The 20383-nt window shown below is 42.6% G+C and overlaps 1 protein-coding gene across 1 annotated transcript; it reads right to left on the reverse strand.

Annotated features, from left to right (window-relative positions):
• Window positions 1–1887: 1887 nt before the first annotated feature.
• On the reverse strand, window positions 1888–8882 carry LOC104286644 (ovalbumin-like). The gene is made up of 8 exons (XM_009885258.1): window positions 8841–8882; window positions 7033–7217; window positions 6362–6412; window positions 5645–5773; window positions 4855–4972; window positions 3505–3647; window positions 3171–3326; window positions 1888–2398 (listed from the first exon to the last, which is right to left on the reverse strand). Exons 2-8 carry the CDS (start codon window positions 7198–7200, stop codon window positions 2003–2005), a joined length of 1161 nt encoding a protein of 386 aa, XP_009883560.1. The 5' UTR covers window positions 7201–7217; window positions 8841–8882; the 3' UTR covers window positions 1888–2002.
• Window positions 8883–20383: the final 11501 nt, after the last annotated feature.

The raw sequence follows: 20383 nt of genomic DNA on the forward strand, positions 1-20383 counted from the left end.
CTCGTTCACTCTTCTGGTATTCTCTGTGACAGTTCCTCACAGCTCTGTTTCCTTTCTTGCTTCAGTGACAAAGGGAAGAATAGTTCATTCCAGAGAGAAACTATAACTGGCCATAGACATTGCTTCTCTTAACACGATGATTTCTCTTCAGTTACAAAGTAAGAGCCTATAAAGCTTCATAAACACACCACAAAGATAAGGAGAAAACTCCTTCCCAATTGCCATTCCCGTGTGTTCTCTGTGGCAGTGTTGTGTCTCAGTGGGAAGTAGATTTCTGCATGTATCCAGCTGCCTTCCAAACTGTTTATACACTCCTGTTTCAGAGAGACTGGCTGAATCATGGTTTATGCTGAAACTGTTATATCTGACTAGTTTGAGTTGTATGCATGAGGGATTATGAGTCATGCTGGTTCCTTCCTGATAGAAAATCTCAATATTGTGTCTTAGCCCAGAGTTAGGACAGACTCTCATTCCTCATCTCTCTGTAAGAAATGAACCAACTCTGATAAAAAAATCACAGAATATCTCAAGTTGGAAGGGACCCATAAGGATCATCGAGTCCAAATGCCTGCTTCTCGCAGGACCAAATAAAACTAAACCATATGACTAAGAGCATTATCCAGATGCTCCTTGAACTCTGACAGGCTTGGTGCCATCACCACTTCTCTGGGGAGCCTGTTCCAGAGACCGACCACCCTCTCAATGAAGAACCTTTTCTTAATGTCCAATCTGAACCTCCCCTGATGTAGCTTCATTCCATTTCCTTGTGTCCCATCGCTGGCCACCAGAGAGAGGTCAGCACCTCCCCCTATGCTGCCCTCCTTGAAGCAGTTGTAGACTGCAATGAGGTTACCCCTCAGCCTGCTCTTCTCCAAGCTGAACAAGCCAAGTGACCTCAGCCGCTCCTCATCTGTCTTGCCCTTGAGGCCTTTCACCATCTTGGTTGCCCTCCTCTGGACACACTCTCATAAGGAGTTTGATGTCCTTCTTATATTGAGGCCCCCAACACTGCACACAATACTCGAGATGTGGCCGCAGCAGTGCAGTGTAGAGTGGGACAATCACCTCCCTCGACCAGCTGGCTGTGCTGTGTGTGATGTATCCCAGGACACAGCTGGCTCTTTTGGCTGCCAGGGCACACTGTTGACTCATGTTCAACTTGCCATCAGCCCAAGCCCCCGATCTCTTTCTGCAGGGCTGCTCTCCAGCCTTTTATCCCCCAACATTTGTATGTATATCCAGGATTACCCTGTCCCAAGTGCACCTGAAATACTCCAAAGGAAACACATTTGCTTAAACATGTTTTTATTATGATTAAAGGACTAAAAGAGTATATCCGCAAGACCCGTTACATATGGATACGTGGAAAACAATTTGAATAGTAACATGCCATATTTGGTCATGATGATTGATCCAAAATGATTTAGGGAGAAATATGAATAAGATTTCTGTAATGCATCTTTAGGAAGTGAGGAAGAGCCTTGCAGTATCAGGAGCACAAAGAAAAAGCAATTTCCTTGTCAGAGTGGGAATGGTTGGTGGCAGTTTGGAGTTTAATCTGGGAGCTTTCAAGTGACTAATTCCAGAGGAATAACCACGAAGCCTGGTCATAGAGAAACCTTTGTTAATTAGAAGGCTGTGGTTTTTGTCCATAAAACATCTGCTGATAAATGGGGTTGTGTTCTTTCAGTGTTATGATTTCGCACTATTATTGTTAACTTGCACTATGAACATCTCTGTTCATGCTCATGCTTTTTTGGGGTCCAATTTTCATTCCCTTAACTTTTCATCCGTAAGTAAATAATATTGCTCTGCAGAAAGGAAAGGCAAAGGGCCTCTGTTTTCGTGGCATGATTTCTCTGACTTAACTTTTTTTCTTTTTTAAATAAAGTCTTCCAGTTTTAGAAAATATGGATGAGAGTATGCGTTTCTTTTTACCCTTGATACTGCAGTGCTTTGGGTCTTGCAGTAAGGGACAGAAATTCTTTCGGCTTTCTCCTCTTTAAGGGGAAACACATCTGCCAAAGAAAAGGATGCTGTTGGTTGGGTTGTGCTTGATCAAGAAGAGGAAAGGGTGGTCAGCCCTAAATTCTTCAGAGACACTTGTAATCTCCATCCCAGCTCCTGTTGAGCCTACCACCTCACTGCCTGCTTCATAGATTTCTATAAATGCTTCATGGACAGCTTCAGACATCTTCAGGGGCTCTGCTGAAGAGATGCCAGACAGATTGGCTGATGAGCTGAACAGGTCGGTCATACCCAAGGCCATTAAGACAGATGTGAGGTTATATTTTTCTTCAATCTTCATGCGGGGGAGAAACACTTTCATTTTCCTCTCTTCCATCATATTAGAACTGGTCCACTCCATGAGTTTTTCGACGGTGATTGAACTCTCAAGCTGCAAGGAGACAAGCAAACGAGATCACTGGGATGAGAGCACAACTTCCTTTGTGGCGATGCTGTACCAGTGGTGAGTTTTTTTCTCTTTTAAACTGACTGCCCTTGTCATGGCATTTTTTCTAGGTATACACAGATTAATCTATCTAGGGAGGAAATCAAACTATGACTCTTTCTTCTCTGCTCTGTCCTCCTTTCTATTTCGTCAATAGGCTTACTGCCAATTAATTTTCTTAATGAGATGGCTAATCAGCAAATTTCACCTAAAGCTGTTCCCTATTTATCTTCTTTGCTTGGGAAATATATTCTGAAAAGCATTGTGTGCTTTTGAGTTGTAAGCTCTATCTACATTTAAGACCTCCAAGTAACCTGGTGTTCATGCTAACCAATTACTCATACCGGAACTATCAGTTATTACTGAGGAAATTTAGCTGTTTTCAGCTAAATTTTTATAATTTAGATTCTTTCAGTTAGTGTACAAACATTTCAGTGAACTCTCATTTTTTACTTAGCTTTTCCTATTCAGACTAACTACTGTCCTGCTAATGACAATATCTCATGCCTGTGTCCTGTTCCTTAGGCAATCCATGCTCAGCACAAACTATTGCAGGACCACTGAGACAGCTGAATGCTTCTATGCAACAATCCCATGTCGCCAGTGTTCAGATCTGTGCTGGTGAAGTGCTTTAGGGTAACTTTATTGTGAAGGGCTTTGCAGCACCTAAATTTCACTGTGTTTATGGTTTTCTGAAACCCAGCCGCCAGGGCCATACCTCCTCCAGGCCAGAGACATCATCAGGCAACATGACCAACATGCACAGCTCCCCGCTGGCATATGGAAGCTCCAGGATCTTCATTTTCTCAGAAGGCATCACTGCCACTTTAAATGTACCGATCTGATACATCATCTGCACAGGTTTTGTTTCTTGCTGCAAAACCAAATAAGATAATTACAGTTTTCACAAAGATTATTCTTAGAGTATAGAAATGTCTACTTATGGTTAAAACTACTGATTGCTTTTGTTCAGGAAGATTGTATAGCAGCTTGTCTACTCTCTTCATGAATTCTAGAAGATGACATCTTTAAGGTGATGTGTGCCCATGTACCTCAGTCATTCTGAATGGCACTGTCTGGGTGTCTTCATCCTTAAATGCTTTCTCCCACATTCCTTTGAAGTAAATGGCGTTGACAAGGACCATTTCAGTCTGGGAATCCACAGAGCCCGGTTGAAGGATATTTTTGATCATTCCTTTAAGAATGCATAGGAAAAGAGAACACATGTATATAACACATCTGTGTATAACACATCTTACTTGGCAATCACAATGTTAAATGAAGGGTGTAGAATTTGTGGGGAGGAGATTATAGGGCAGGGACATTGTTTTGGTTTTGCAGCTGTAATCTTGTACTTCCAAGATGGATTTGCTCACTGCTGTTGGCAGTAGCTGTTGTTTCCTCTCTGTAAAGAATTATAATAAGAGATATAAGACACAGAGATTTACTTGTTACAAAATGCATAAACCTTTATATTTTGTAACAATGGGAAGGTCCACTGGAACCTTTTATCCCAGGATGGTCTCCAACCCAAACAGTAAGCATAAAGACTTCTTGCTTCAAACCAAAGTTGAAAGGAGATTTCTATATAAAGTATGCAGCAGGAAAGGACTTTCTTCTTATACTTTGTTCTTGTTCATTCTGCAGTCCTCATGCACAAAGCAAGCTCCTCCCTTAGTCCTTTCCCACCAGCAATCATGACCTTCAAAGTATGCCACCACACCAGAGGTTGTGTGATGATTGGGAATATTTTCGTTTCAGTTAAAATTCAGCATCTTTTATCTGTGTTTGCTGTTCAGGCCATGTGTTTCAAGTATAAGGGAAAGGAATGTTTTGAGGGGGCCAGGAAGAGATTGGAAGAATGGAGGAACCAGATGGAGATGCAGTAGGGTAAAAATCCCATTTGTGGTATACCTCCTTCTATGTATTTCATACACCTTCCTACCATTCCTTAATTCTATGGTTTTCCATTGCCCTTTACCTGTTAAGATTTCTCAAGTACCTGATGACTGCATGCCCTACTCAACAGGCACAGAACTCTGGGAAGCTTGAGGGCAAAGTGCACTGACAAAAGGATATCCAGATTCTCAACATTAGTGTCAAACCACTTGTTAGTGTCTACAAAGCATACTCTAGTTCTGTCCCTTTCATCAGGACAGAAAGTATTACATATCTGCAAAGCCCCTACAGATATAGAGAGTCCTCTAAAAGGGATGTGTCTGAGAAAAAAAAAAAAATCATTAAATGATAGTTCCATATCTGGGAACTGATCTGTTATTCAGGAGAAGGAGCACTGGGAGAGGTTTGGGGATTTTTGTCTCCTGACTTAAGCTTTCTCATATGCTGTTCAAACATGGTGGCAGAAGGGAAAATACCTGTGCTGATACTTGGCTTGCTCTTACCATTTGTCTGACTTTCAACCCAGGAATTGATGAGCTCTCTGGCTTGATCTGCAGCTGTTTGAAAGCTGATAGATTCCAAGCCTCCTTTATACAGTTCTTTGACACATTCTAAGAATTCCTGCAAATGAAGAGCATGCAGTTTTCAGAACAGAATGTCAAAGCATTTTGCAAATGTGAAATGCAAGACTGAAATTAACAGGTACAAATAATCTGCTTGTTAAGGCTAATGAAGTCATGATTCTAGTTCGCAAGCATCTTAAGATTTGACATTCATTGCTTCAAGCAAGAGCATATGCTCACATTTGTAAAAATATTTTCCAGAACTAAGTTTTATCCAAAAATGTCATTCATTTAATTTGAAGTATGGGGTTTTTTTTCATTTTGCCCACTTTTTAACTTTTTATTTTGCAGTAGTATTTTCCTTTGATTTCAAATTAAATGTTACTTTCAATGGGAAAACTTGGAATATTTTTAAGAATCTGAAGTTATTTTTCAGGTTTGTTTTACAAGTTGAGAAAACATTTGGAGTTAGCTCTTTCCAACAAAAGTTACCTGTATTAATTATACTTCAAAATGATTGGATCATGATTGCACTTTGCACAAACATTTTCTTGGCTAGGCGCATTTCTTCTCAAGACTCTAGATCTTTAGGTCTGTGATAGGGAGAAGTTGTGAACCCTGTCTTCCATATGGAAGAAGACTTCTTTAACAGAACCTAGACTTCTGACAGTGCTTTTGCCTTACAGAATGGTACAGCTTTGACATGAAAATACATCTTAGAGCAACTCACCGGCAGGATTGGGTATGTCTCTTCAGCATAAAGTCTACTGGCAAAGCTGACAGAATAATTGTCACTTGGTTTGGTGATTTGGGTGAACATGTCTTTAAGTGAAGTGTGGACGCTTACAGATGTGCCGCACTGAATGGTTGGCGTGAATACAAATGAAAAGATAGATTTTGTTATTCTCATTTTAGTACTTAGTAGTATTTTCGTACTATATGAGAAAAGTAGAGTAGTTCAGACGTTTCTGCTTACAAAACTGTTCTTTGTCCTGTATGTCTTGTTGCTATAACTACACTGATGTAGTAATTTTCTAATATACAATTCTGTGCTGTTTTTCTACTGTAATTTCCTCATACATCTTTCAGGGGAACTGTTAATTACCCGTGCCAGTAATCTAGCTCCAGCAGATCAGGTAGGCTTTCCTCCATTCCCAACCAGTCCCATTTAACCAGGAATATCCAGCTATCTTGCCTAAGCATACAAATATCTGTAATCTTCCCTATTTGCCCAATAGTATGGTGCTGGGTTTCATCTTATACTTGTTCTGAATCCTCTGTTTCCTCTGTTCTCTGTTCTTACAAATGAAGTGTTCCCCCAAATGCTGGATGCAGAACAGTAGCTGCTTATTGGAGAGGGGTTGGAACTGCTAAAAGCCTGCTTTATCTGCTAGATAAAATGACAGGAGAAAGTGACATAGAGAAGGAGAGGAAATTATTTCTGTACCTGAGATTCAGTTGTGTCTCCAAATCCTGGGATTTTATCAAAGTGAACAACCTGTAATTGAAAATAACAGTAGTTGAAATAACAGGTATGACCAAAAAAAAAAGTTATGCAGCTGAGATTAACACATGATGTTTGAAGTAAACCTATTGGCTAACTGAGAAGCTGGATTACTCAAAAGGTGCAATCCATCTGTACCATCTGTGAATAGCTATGCCTACTGTTGCCTGCTTAGATGACCTCTTTTTCTATTGAACATCTAGAAATCAGCTCCAGTGTGTGCTACTAATAATACTAACTTTCTTCCAGTCACTGTCTCTGAAGGAAGTGAGACCTGTAGGAAACTCACATGAAACATTTTGCGTTCTGGAGACATGTTTTGGCTCTTTCCGTGGAGATTTTATCTACTTTCCTTATTCTAAACAAAGGACCACTGGAATGTGTTGTTCTCTTTGAGAATCCTACTGCTAACAATGATAAAATTCAAATTTAAATCCAGTTTCAAGGCTGATGTATTTGTTTAACACTATGAGAGTTTGAGCTGTCCACAGCTTTTGATAACTCTGGATACAGATGTTTTAGCCTCTGAGCTATGCAAGAGACATTACCATCTAATTAATTGCTGTGGCTCTGTTGAGCAGCAGGAAGGTTTAAATCCTTAACCGTAGCCTCACCTTGTCTATCTGAGCCCTGGTGTTTTCTCTTGCGCCTAGGTAGACCATGGACAGAGCTGAAATGATGGTCAGGGGGGAGTAGAAGATGTTCTCATTGACGTGCTGGACTTTCAGCTCCTTGAATACATCAAAACAAAATTCCGTGCTTGCTGCACCGATGGAGCCCATTGTGAAGCCAATATTGTCTAGAGCAAACAGCAGAAGTACAATGACAATGTACTGATGGAATACCATACAAACACAGCACAACGCACTTCAATATTAGTTTTTAGGCAATGAAGTATAAACAAGTAGTTTTGAAGTCATTCTGGGGTAACATGCCTACTGCTGTGCTCACCTCTTGTGCATGTTAGAAACTCTATATTCATAAATCTATTTCTTTCTGAATTTGTATTCAGTTGCCTTTTTGGCAGTAAAGTTCCTCAGAGGTCTTAAATCTGTATGTGATTTCTGTTTACCTTTTCAAAGCAGTCAAACAACAATTGCCTGTACTTATTTTCATTCAGTGAAGGCTAGAATTCCTCGGTACTTCGTAGTACCTTTGATGAAAACAAGAAAATATGATCTGTCTTTGATATACTTGCAAAGCTGGAAATTTGAAGTGCAAATTTCAGTAGCCTTGCTCAAGGTTTGGACAGATACAAGTAAAAGAAGAGGCTGGCTGACTATTTTTATTTTCTAAAAATAAATAAATGCAGTAAAATATCTATTTGTTGCAGAGTACTTACTGTCAGTAGATCTTCAAAGGCTTGTATCTTTACCCTTGTTTTAGTAATGGAAGCATGGATAGGCAATACAATTTGAGTAAGGTCACCTGGTCTAGGAGAAAGACTAATGCACAAAATTCATATTCTACCCCACTGTGCTTTCAGATATAGTTTGCTTTGCTTAAATATATATATACTACATTATAACCTTTCTGAGAAATTAAATTTTGTTAGTGACATTGAAGTGGAATAGAAATGCAGTCATGATAAAATGGCAATGTCTACCATAATACAGTGCTGTTAAATGAATATTTGTTTGTGCCATAGACCAGTAAAAGCTTATACAAAGCACAACTTTTGAGCTCAGCATGAATCTAGTTTCCTATGATTTATAGAAATTGTGAAAGTTTGTTGTCTTCCAAAATCCAGCCCCTTATGTAAGTGCTTAACGCTGGGATCTCGAGTTTGTCTTTGGAGTATTAATCTCCACCAAGGTTTTTAGTGACCATGCTCGTGAGTATACGCATACACTTGCACATACCTTTCTCTCGCTTTCCTTTCTGTATACAAGTTTGTATTTATAGATTATTGTAAAAATATAAGTCTGTACACCCACACACATTTTTATCTTGTATAGTGTTGACCAGCTGTATTTTCTAGGGATGCAACTAGTAGAGGAATTTCATGCTAAAGTAAACCCAGCAAATTCACTGAATGCCACAGTTCTGCTCTCAGTGGACTCTGTTGAACCGGAGGTCAATCAAGCAAACTTACTCTTTGGCTGCCAAAGTCAAACTTAAAAGATACTGAACAAGAGGATAAGCTGCTCTGAAATAAAATAATATTTTAAGCACAAAATAATATTTTAAGCACAAAGAATAAACTTTACAAAAGTCTCCTGAAAACAAATACTCAGGTTTTACGCATAATAAAATAGTGCTGAACACATACACACAGGTGAGAAGATTTGTAGAGAATAAAATGTAAATATTCTGTCCTTAAAGATATCAAAGACAACACAATAATTGCTCTCTTTTTAAGTTTAGGCATAAGCAAGAAATAATACATTGCGGAGGTAAATTTTCCTGGAGAAATGCTTACCTTTAGAGCTTCAGCACCAAAGGCAATACAGCTTTCCAGCTGCGTGTAGACAGACTGGCTGAGCCCTTGGGAATTTATACAGTCTCAATTGTGACCCACCCGCTGCTGCCCTTCAGAAGTTTGACCTTTGACACCATAAAAATAATTTAATGGGATTAGGTCAGATTTTAGTTTCAATAGCTCCATTTTTGATTGAAGAGAGAGCAAATATTAGTTTTTTATTCTGTATAACAAAGTGCTTTCCACCAGTACATCAGGACTGTTGGACTGGAGAAAAGAATGGGAAATAATGCTCACGTTCCTTTAAGCCTCGTTTGCAACTAGGTACTGGGATGTTAATAAAAACAAAAAATGTGAAAACCTTCGCGGTGGAAAACATGATTAGAAGTTAGTAGTCAATCTGACAATAATTAGTCAATTTGTTCCTATGGTTGTAGTAACAGACCAGAACTGTCTTTCAATTGATCCTTTTTGAATTTACAAAATGCAGCTGAGCCATGCTAGGCAGAAGATAAGTGAGAACAGGACTTGGCCTATTATTCTACTAACAAAACTAGGGAAATAAAAAAGGGTACGTGTGAGAAAACCAATTGAGATGAAAGTCAAAACCGGGCACATTTTCTTTGAAAAGTTGGGACATTTAAAAAAAGATCTGATGAGTGTGAAGGTTTTATAGCAAACTATTTTATTCTCAGGGCTAGACAGAGTAAAAATTATTCAATTCCAAATGTGTTTGTGGCATGCACTTGCAATGTATCTCTTAGATCTGCCATGGGTAACTTAATGGCCTGGCAGATGACAGAGGAACTGTGAAATCCAGCTAAAGGAGTGTTCATGGTCTGTGGGACAATCATAATATACAATAGCATATATATTTCAGTTATAAAAGCATTTCAGTTATAAAAGCTATTGTTCTGTATTGAAATAATAGAATGCACAAACAGTAAAGAAACCATTCTGACCTTTAGAAAACACTATGTGATTTTTAAAAAGGGGAGGGAGAGGGGGGAATCCCAAAGTCAGTACGACATAATTCCTTAGAACATATATGGAGATGACTGTGATCTCTGTTAAGGAGAAGAAGTGGGCTGTCTGCACTGCTGCCAAAAGTTTAGACAGTGTGGTTTTCTTTGCCTCAGTCTGCTTCCTCTTGTGAAAATAATCATGCCACAGAAATCTACATTCTCTTTGCTGAGTTGTTGTTGCCAAGCCGATCTGAGGACTTAAGAAAGACAAGATTGTAGTGGAAGTGTTATTTTTTGTAAGATCTCTACTCCACAGGTATCAGCCAAGTGTTTTGGTTTGTTTTCGTTTGGTATTTTTTGTTTTCCCACAGATAGTCTGGCAGGTAAGTATCTATACTTAAGCACAGAATAATTCTCACTTTTTTTTAAGTCAAGACTACTGCTTCTGTTTCAGCCTTTTAGAAAGCCTAAAAAGCTTCTCTGCTTTTTCGGATGATAGAAGCGCTTCTCAGAAAACATTATCCCTACCTATAAAATATGTGTTTGTATGTTGATGGAGAAAGGGAACAGAGAATGAGTCTCCCAGGTGTGTTGGTAATCAAAAATCCACACCATCTGGTCAATCAAACACCAATAACAAGTTTTGTACATATATTCTACTTAGCTCTTCATATGTTTGTTAATATCCAGATCAATGTAGACCAGTTGGTCCTGCCACACTGAAACATTCTGGTGAAATAAAAAGGAAAAGAAGGACAGTTTTGCCTCTCACTGAGGCACGGAACAGTTTACCAGCCTGCGAGGCGTTGGAGAAGACATCCAGTCTCAAAGGGATGCTTCTAGATACTTTAAAGCATTAAGACAGTCCTAGCATAGCTGAGCAGAATGGTTGAAGATCTCCTTGAGAGGGAGGCAGTAAGGAGGCAGTTTTAGCGGGAAAATTTCAATCTTTCTAGAGGCCGGTCTGAGAGCATGTCACATGGATACAGCCAGGGGACTGGGCAGCTCAGCTAGTACCTCAACTTCTCTCTCACCCTCCCCTGCATTCAAAGGGAAAACAGCTGTAAGGGTTAGCAAGCTTTCTGAAACTAGGGGAATATGGTGCTTTTTTAATGGAAACTCTTTGGGAGAAGCCCTGTCCTTGGCTGAGACGTCAGCTGGACAGTCCTGAATAATTTCTGTCTTCTGAGAGTCTCCACTACAGGAAAGGAACAAGTTATCCACTATGGCCAAAACTGTCAGACATTTTGTCTGAGCAGACACCAGGTCAGGTCAGTAAGGGTTTCCAAAGTTACCCTAGCATGTATAATTGAGCTTTTCTTTTTCTTTTTTCTTTTCTTTTCTTTCTTTTCTTTTCTTTTCTTTTCTTTTCTTTTCTTTTCTTTTCTTTTCTTTTCTTTTCTTTTCTTTTCTTTTCTTTTCTTTTCTTTTCTTTTCTTTTCTTTTCAATGACTTAAATTTTTCTGAATATAGCTCAGCATGTTGCCTCCTTTGGATGTTATAATAAAAGTTTTTATTAACACTTCACCATAAACTGTTTGGGTTTTGGTAAACTACACCCACAACAGTTAGGTGTACCAGTGAGCCAAGGCACTGAACACTTAAACAAGTACCCGGATTCCCTCTTTCATATTCAGAGGCAGAGTGGGTCCCCATTTCATTTGTGTAGCTCAGGACGTGAGGTGGTACCACAGACATCAGGAAAGGCAGAAGTGCTTTCTAGTGCTAGGTGACCTGAAGAATGTCTGGCATATAATAAAATCCTGGGAGGTGTGCCTGGACCCTGAGATTCACAGGGAGTGTATCACACCTTGCTTTGCTTTTAAGCTTCATGTCTACAAAATCATGTTTATCGGGAGTCCTTCAAAGCTGAAGATGAAAAGGCTGAAGAGAACATGCCAAAGTGGGCATATGCTGATGATACTATGCTAGAAGGAGCTGTGGTCTCCCTCAAGGGTGGAGAGGCCTTACAGAGACATCTGGGTAGTCTACAGAGCTGAGCAATCACCAACTTTATGAAATTTAACAAGAGCAAGTGCTGGATACTCCATCCGGGACAGGGTAATCCTGGTTATACATACATGTTGGGGGACAAGAGGCTAGAGAGCAGCCCCACAGAAAGAGATCCGGGGGCTTGGGTTGATGGCAAGTTGAATATGAGTCAACAGTGTGCCCTGGCAGCCAAAAGAGCCAGCTGTGTCCTGGGATACAGCACACACAGCACAGCCAGCTGGTCGAGGGAGGTGATTGTCCCACTCTACACTGCACTGCTGCGGCCACATCTCGAGTATTGTGTGCAGTGTTGGGGGCCTCAATATAAGAAGGACATCAAACTCCTTATGAGAGTGTGTCCAGAGGAGGGCAACCAAGATGGTGAAAGGCCTCAAGGGCAAGACAGATGAGGAGCGGCTGAGGTCACTTGGCTTGTTCAGCTTGGAGAAGAGCAGGCTGAGGGGTAACCTCATTGCAGTCTACAACTGCTTCAAGGAGGGCAGCATAGGGGGAGGTGCTGACCTCTCTCTGGTGGCCAGCGATGGGACACAAGGAAATGGAATGAAGCTGCATCAGGGTAGGTTCAGATTGGACATTAAGAAAAGGTTCTTCATTGAGAGGGTGGTCGGTCTCTGGAACAGGCTCCCCAGAGAAGTGGTGATGGCACCAAGCCTGTCAGAGTTCAAGGAGCATCTGGATGATGCTCTTAGTCATGTGGTTTAGTTTTATTTGGTCCTGCGAGAAGCGGGGATTTGGACTCGATGATCCTTATGGGTCCCTTCCAACTTGAGATATTCTATTATTCTATGAATCTGTGTGTCTACATCTAATAAGGTGTTTTCTCACACTGTTTGTAGTAAAACTCAGATCTGTGCAACTATTTTCAGTCTTTATCCCTTTTTTGTTCAGGGCCATGTTGTGTTCACAGGGTTTTATTTTTATTTCTACCACTATGGTCTTCCCTTGTTGCATGTAAGATTTGGCAAGTACATTTAACTTAGTCAAATCTGCCTTTCAAGTGTCCCTCAAGACTCTCTCCTAAACAACCCTTCCTTTAATCTGGTTTATCGTACATGGTCTAAGTGTCCAGACCTGTGTTACAGGCCTAACTCATTACAAATGGCCTGCGTTTTAGCACCTACAAACATATCCAGAAAGCAGCTGCATCTTTGTCAGTGATAATTTTTTCACACCATCACACTGCGAGTATAGAATAAAATTGATCCCAGAGGTGTTTTTTATACCTGGTGAATTTGACTTCTGTGTAGTTTCTGTTTCCAGACCTGCACAACAATTTTGTATGTGTTTGATGCAGGGCTTTGTTTCATGGGTTATACAAAAGCCATGTTTTCTCTCCAAGAATTGGAATTTAAGGTTCAGAACACACCCACAATAAGCAAAGACGTGGAGGATAAGAAGCTCTGCTTTGATGGTTTACTAGAAAGACATGTTTTGGTCTTTCCTAGAACCCTGTTTTGGTTTTCTGTGCTCAAACTGATAGTTACTGCAAGGCCAGTTGAAAGCAACAGAATCTACCCATGAGCGAATGAAGATCTGGACGAGAACAGGCTGTCAGGATAGTGTCAGCCCACAAAAGGTCTTGTATGTCTGTTTGACATGGGGTCTAAAGAGAGTAAGCAAACCTTCCTGCTGTTGGAAGGCTACCTGGGACAACTGGCACAGCTGTGCAAAGCAGTACAAACAATTCTGTCACACATCCTTGTTTGACAATGCTTGTTCCAAGAAAGAGGTCAGCTAAGGCTCTGCTGCCCTTTCCTCTGCCAGGTAGTTCATTGTGAAGTTCTCCCTAAACCAACAGACTCTTGAGTAACTGAGCCTTGGACACCTGCGAGTATAAAAGGCACTTTTTACCCAAAAGGGTATGAAGTCCAGGTCAGCTCACGGACCAAAGCCCCTCATCCAATCACAAAAATCTACACAGAACTGGAGATTTTGTTCTCCTCCTTGTTCCTGCTCTTTTGCCAGTAGGAAGGTGCACGTTAATTGTTTTGTGTTTGTCTTCATTCCGCATTGTGAATCTGGAAGCTAGATTTCCATGAGGGTCAGAAGCAACCATTCACAGAGAGAGAAATCATTTTACCCAGAATGACTGCAGCTGACTCTCTAACTGGTTGTCAGTGCAGACCTTGGTGCTGTTAGCTCTCAGTGATGGTTTCTTTCTCAGTTGTTCTGTGGAACTGTGTTTTTTCCCCAGGCCAAAGAGAATGAGGTGTCTGGTCAAGATCCTTCAGACAGGAGATTGTAGCTCACCTGGCATCTTTCTGCAGCACTGCTGTGCCATTCTGAAGAGACTTACATTGTTGCCTGCAATGCTGCCTCGCTCTCTCTCAGATTGCGACAGGGGCATTTGTCATTGCTTGACTGTCATTGGGGTATTCCACATCAGGTCTTTCTTACATTCATTTTTACCTGACATGAGCTCAGCCTTCATTGTACAGCCGATATTTTCTTAATGCACCCCCGTGAATATTTGATTTGACATAGGTTGATGTGGCTTTCATGGCATAACTTCCAATGATCACATCCCGCAGGCCAGCAACAGGTTTCTGACCCAGAACCTGAAGGTCTTCCTCACCATGATTGAATGAGTTTTAGCCTCACCTACACGCAAAGCCTTTTACTTGCTTCCATACATGCCACATATCCTGCTGCTGAAGTAATATACAGGCTGTCTCTGATGATGAAGGTGCCTTCATTCTGACTGAGCTCAAATTAAAAAAGAAAGTGCACAAGAGGTGGAAGCAAGGACAATCCACCTGGCAGGAGTAGAGAAGCTTTTCCCATGCATGCAGTGATGGAATTTGAAAAATGAAAATTCTGCTGGAGGGAAAACTGACATGGGATGTGGAAGGCAGTAGGAAAAGCTTTTTTAGGTAGAACAGCAAAAAGATGACTAAGGAAAAGTTAGGATGACTGGAGAAGGTTCCTGATTATTTGAAACAGTGACCGATTTTCAGAAAGGTAAAGGAAGAGAATTTAGGAGACTACAGGTCTCTGCATTCACTGAACAGGTGTAGTGCACTGCTGCAAGTCACTAGGGCTAGTCTTCGTTATGATCTGTGTTAAGAAAGGCACTCAGACTCCATAAGATACTGCTTAAAATAACATTTATTGCAGCTAGCATTAAAAGGAAAATTAGATTAGTATAAATAATCTTACATTCCCTCAGATGCAGGGAACCCCAAGTTGTGCAGCACTGGACAGACCACCAGTCAAGGCACGGCATGAAGTGCAGGTCCCATCCAGGGAGATAGGTGTTGACTGGTACTTTGGTCTTTAGAACTCTTGCAGGGTTTTCTGAAGAAGAAAACAATTCCATTCATTTCAACTATGAAACAAATGGATGTTCACATGAAAACATACTGCTTCACTTTATGATAAATACAAGGACACAGGGGGTGCAATCACCCATGCCAAGTGGGAGCTACCTACAGGTTCTTTCCTTCTGATTGGCATGCAAAGTTTCCCCTGCAGACCAGGGGGATGTGCAGCAGAGCACAAGATGGGGAGCCAACCTGTATGCTCGGCACAGCACAGGCCTGTGCCTTCTTGCGTCAGCTGTTGTGTGGATCACTAACTCCTTGATGTACAATTGTATTCGAGTTTGAATCACTACAGAAGGCTATGAAGCAAAGCCTCCTGGGAGCATTGCAAGACACATCAAGGAATAAAAGGTGATGGGAAAAGCCACCATGGATTTTCCAAGGGCAAATCTCTCCTGACCAACCTCATTTTCTTCTGGGATGACTTGTTCTATAAACAAGGGGAAAGCAGAGAATGTTGTACACCTTGACTTTAGTAAGGCCTTCAGCAAGGCCTTCAGCATAATCCCTGAGACTATCCTTGTAGCCAGATTAGAGAGACATACACTGAATAAGCAGACAATAATGTGGGTGGTAAATTAGCTGGACTACCAGGAGCAGCAGGAGCAGGGCTGCTGCATGAAGACGGTGAGTCATACCCAGGGGGACCCCAGGGTGGGCAATGCCTTCACCAACTGGTGCCACACCACAAGGTCTGACCCCAGGAAGGCAGAGTCAAATGCTAGTAACAGCGTCCATCAACAGCCCTGGACACAGCAAGAGAAGAACTAGGGCCAGGGTCCATCTGGGGAGTCCAGGGTCAGGGAGCAGTGAGAGCTGGTTGTTCCCGATGGGATGGGATGGGATGGGATGGGATCGGATGGGATGGGATGGGAGCCACAGGGACAAGAGCCACGGGGATAGGGACCTCACTGACCGCAGTCCAGTCCCATGGTACCTGAGCAAGGGAAGCAGGACAGACCCTGAAATGGTGGCCAGATCCAACCAAGTGTTCAGATCATAAGGCAATATCACAGTGACAGAGCAGGTCCAAGGTCAAGCCAGGAAATCAGTCTGCAAGCTAGGATCAAGAGGGCCCATGGCCAGGCAGGGCAGGTCTGTGGGAAGTTGGAGGCTGGCCCTGCTGTGGCTTCACTGGGGCAGGTGCTGATGGCCCTGGGGGGCTGAGATGGGGTCCTGGGCCATGGGCCACACGGGGTAAGCCCCATGAGAGGTCAGGGACAACAAGTGCTGTCAGCGCCCTCAGGGCTCAGACACAGCAGCCTCCCCTCTGAGCAAGGTGTGTCCTCACTCCTTACAGAGACCTGGGCTCAGGAGTGGCTCAGTGGCTGTGGGGTGTTAGCAGGCTGTCTCAGGGGACACAGAGGACAGGGACAGCAGACTGGAAGGGGACATGGCATGAGAGGTCTGGGGCAGAGTGAGGAGATCAAGCTACCCCAATGGTCCCTGGAGGCTCATTGGCCACAAGCTGGGGGAGAAGGAGGGTCTGGCTGGGTGGAAGGGGAGCCCGGGTGTGAGTAATGGGTGAGTGCTGTGGGGACATCAGGAAGTTTTGTAAGCATAAGGCCCTGTGTGACCAGAGACCGGGCTCCTTGGTGCTCGGCAGAGGGCTCAAGGAGGCCTAAGCTCACCATCAGAGAGCAGCAAGGGCCAGCTTCTCACCAAAGAAAGACAAACCAGGAGGCAAGGGGGATCCTACAGCTAGCAGGGCAGGAGCGTCACCAGCCAGGGCTCAGTCCTGCAAGACCTGAGCAGAACAGGCCCAGACATCACAGACAGCTCCAACTAAGAGTCCAGATCATAAGGCAATGTCATGGCTATGAGGCAGGTCCAAAGGTAAACCACAAAGTCAATTCATATGTCAGAGCTAGGCTCAGGTCCAGTGATCACAAGGCAGGGCCAAGGTCACACTAGGAGTCCTTGGCCAGGCATGGGCACAGCTGTGTTTGAACTGGAGACTGGTACACCTCTAATGTAGCACAGAGAGGGACTGAAGGTCTAGGGCATAGCTTAGAGCTCCTGGTCTCATAGGTGTGGGTAGAGGCTCCACGTGTGGCTAGTCAGGACCATTAAATGCCTATTAGTGCACTCAGAGCCTTGTCTCTCATTTATAAGCAAAAGAGATAGACCTGGAGACAAAGCTATGAGGCTTGGGTCTGAGGTCCATCAGGAGGTAGACCTGGAGGCAGGCACCTGCAGTGTACTTCAGGCAGGGACCGAAGTGCCAAAGCTCAGCTGAGATGGGCTTCTGTTATGGGCAACAGTCTTGACTTGGGGAGTTTCACGCAATTTCTTCCTGATTAATATAACTTTTTGTTGTTGATTCAGGTATTGACAAAAAACAATATAACAAACTGTGAAACAGACACTCAAACCTTTCATCCCCCTTCCCCATACTCAACTTCTCTCCAAAAACTTTCTTTATCCACTTCCTAGTTTCAGCTTTCTTTTTACACTCTACTTCCCAGCCCCTTATCCGCAGGCATAAAATGAGTTCTTTTCATCCATTACAGGGCCAGCTGCAACTGGCTGTGACTGGCTGAGTGCATTCATGTCCTCCTCTCACAAAGACCACTCCTAGTACCAAAATAGTGCCAGGGCCCAATACAGTCTCCTGGGCCCCTAAGCAGAGGGTGTGAGGGAAAGCCCCTGCGGAGGCTGGTCATGTCATCAGGGTCCTAACATTGGCTGTGTTCAGCCAATTGTTATAAATCTCCAGCATCCTTTGACCATGAAGTCCATCATTCAGCATCCTGTTTGTTGTCAGCTACCTCTGTGTGTTTTGGGGTTTTTTTAACTGCTTTCTACTAACTTCTTTTAATACCCTTAAGTTTCTGTGTCAGAAGAGATACTGAATAGTCAGTCTCTGTCATTGGTTCCATATCATCCAGAACTTCAGAAGCCTCTGCTCTTGAGAACACCATTACTCTCCAGGGAGTTTGGCTACCTGGGCTCAGGCACATCTGAAGCAACTGTCCAGCGTCGAATCAGAGTGCTCTTTGTGATAGAGGTGTGAGATGCCTCCATGGGGGTATATATCCCCCTCACTTGAGAGAAGTATTTAAACTGAGTCTTTTGATTGGAGTCCTTCCTACCTTGCATGCCCATGCATGGCCATGAACCACAGTGAGCTGGACCCTGTAATGCATCACTACAAGTGTTCGTTTTGGACACCAGTAAGAAACTGATTAAAATGCAATTTATTGGAGACAACATGTCCCCCAGGCTGTGCAGCATTTGATGGATCGTTATTCAGGGCACAGCACACTGTGCATATACCATGCATGCAGAGGTTCAGTGGTGGTGTGATCTCTACAGTTTTTATAGGTGTGTTCTTCAAAGTAAACAACTCTGTTTATAATTTCTACTGTCAAAGAAAAGTATATTTATATAGAAACATGCTGCTTCACTTCAAGTTAAAGACAAGGATGTGCTGGCAATATCATCACCAGATGCCAGTTCAGGACCCTTTACAAGCTCCTCCATTATGATTCACCTGCTAAGTTTATCCTGCAGCGATGTGATACATTCAGCACAGCACAGGCCTGGAGGCCACGCGCTGTGTGCAGCATAACATAGCACAGCACACGCCTCTGCCTGATCAGGTTAACTTTTATGTGGGTCACTAACTCTTCAATGTACAACACCCTTCAGGTTAGGACCACTACAGACCCTGACACGTGGACTTAACATCCAGCTTGATATTTGACCTACCTCATTGCTACAGACTTGTTTGGGAATCACTGGACTGTGGCAGTATCCCTGGTGTTTAGGTTTAGCATTGGCTTCTTTGGTCACGTAAACTTTTACACCTTTCCTTACTCTGAACAGCCATTTTGGTGAGTTCGCTCTTCTCTCAGTCTTTCATCTCTCCTCCCTGTTATAAGTTAGTCTCACAAAGTGAGGCGAGGAGACAGAGCCAATTAAATTTGAAGGATTTATTAGCAAGCGGCAGCAAGCAAAACAGCGCTGGGCGGCCCGGGAGTCTCACTCCGCTGACGGCGCGCACCTAGGTTACAAAAGTCTTTGGTTTTATACTCTTCTACTTCTGGTGTAGGCGTTTCTCTTAGTGGTGTACTCTGCGTCTGCGCGGTTTGTTGCTAGGGGGTCGTCCTTTTTCTTCCTTTGCTTTTTGGTGGTCGCAGGGATGAAGGCTCCATGTCTTCCTGAGCCTCCCAAGTCTTATCACAATTTATGATGTTAGCAGGACTTGACTGAGCCTCCCCCTTTCCCTTCCTCCTAAGTCTTTTCACAATTTATGATGTTAGCATAACTCGACCTTGCAGCCTGGCCTTGTTTGCTTAGCAGATGTTGGCTATCTTGCCCCATCCTGCCAAGCAGCTGCCTTTCATGAAACACTGTAACAATGAGAGTTTTTAGGTTTGGTGAACAAACAATACTGAGCTTGTCACAATTTCCCCCCTTTTACTTTTTACCATTTTGTTCATCAAACCGTTTAAGCTCTTGTCGACTTAAAATAAAGGTCTCTTCTGTTTCTGGTATCTCTATGGGTTTGTTCTCGGCTTTTGTCACAAGCATTAAATGGGCTGCTTCTAATCTGCTTTTTACGATTGCAACTATTTTGTTGAATATACAGGGCCCGAAAGTCAAAACGAGAATTATTAACACTAGCAGACCAGCGAGTGTTGATACTAGAGTAGTTAGCCAGGGAGAGTGATTAAACTACGATTCATACCAGCTTTGTTGTGCTTCCCATTCTCTTTTTCTCCTTTTCTTTTTAATCCTTCTCGAAGTTTGGCCATTGTGTTTTTTTACTATCTCAGTGTGATCTGCATATACACCTTTAAGTGCTGCACACATTCCTCCTTGCTGTAAAAACATTAAATTTAATCTTCTCCGTTTTTGTCTTCATAAAAGGGCGGTTTTACTCCGTAACACAACCAACAATGCTCAGTAAGATTCGGGTTAGTTTTGTTCAACACCAGGTAACCGGCTTGCATCATTTTCCAAAGGGAGTTATCTCCAGAGTTTTCATTAGGGGTTTGGGTACTACTCATTACAGGAATTTTCGTTACATCACTTTCTGCTTTTTTGGTCAAACTATCAGTCAATGTCTGGTTGGGGCTTATTTTCTTAGCCAGATCATCAGTTAGGACTTGGTTGGGGCCTACTAGCAGTGGATCAGGTGAGGCCGGTTCTTTTTTAATGTGTATTAGCCCACCTCTATCTTGTCTTAGTTTCTTATAATACCGAACTCCCCAAGTTTTCCCTACTAGCCAGC

The sequence above is a fragment of the Charadrius vociferus genome, unplaced genomic scaffold (assembly GCF_000708025.1).
Source record: "Charadrius vociferus isolate BGI_N301 unplaced genomic scaffold, ASM70802v2 scaffold565, whole genome shotgun sequence".
Classification (NCBI taxonomy): Eukaryota; Metazoa; Chordata; class Aves; order Charadriiformes; family Charadriidae; genus Charadrius; species Charadrius vociferus.

Excerpts from the sequence above, each read along its gene's own strand:
- LOC104286644 (XM_009885258.1), bottom strand. The coding sequence starts at position 7,200 with ATGGGCTCCATCGGTGCAGCAAGCACGGAATTTTGTTTTGATGTATTC. Across the intron at positions 6,413-7,032 it reads CCAGGGCTCAGATAGACAAG|GTTGTTCACTTTGATAAAAT; the intron begins GTGAGGCTACGG and ends TTTCAATTACAG. Across the intron at positions 3,648-4,854 it reads GGTTGAAAGTCAGACAAATG|GAATGATCAAAAATATCCTT; the intron begins GTAAGAGCAAGC and ends GCATTCTTAAAG.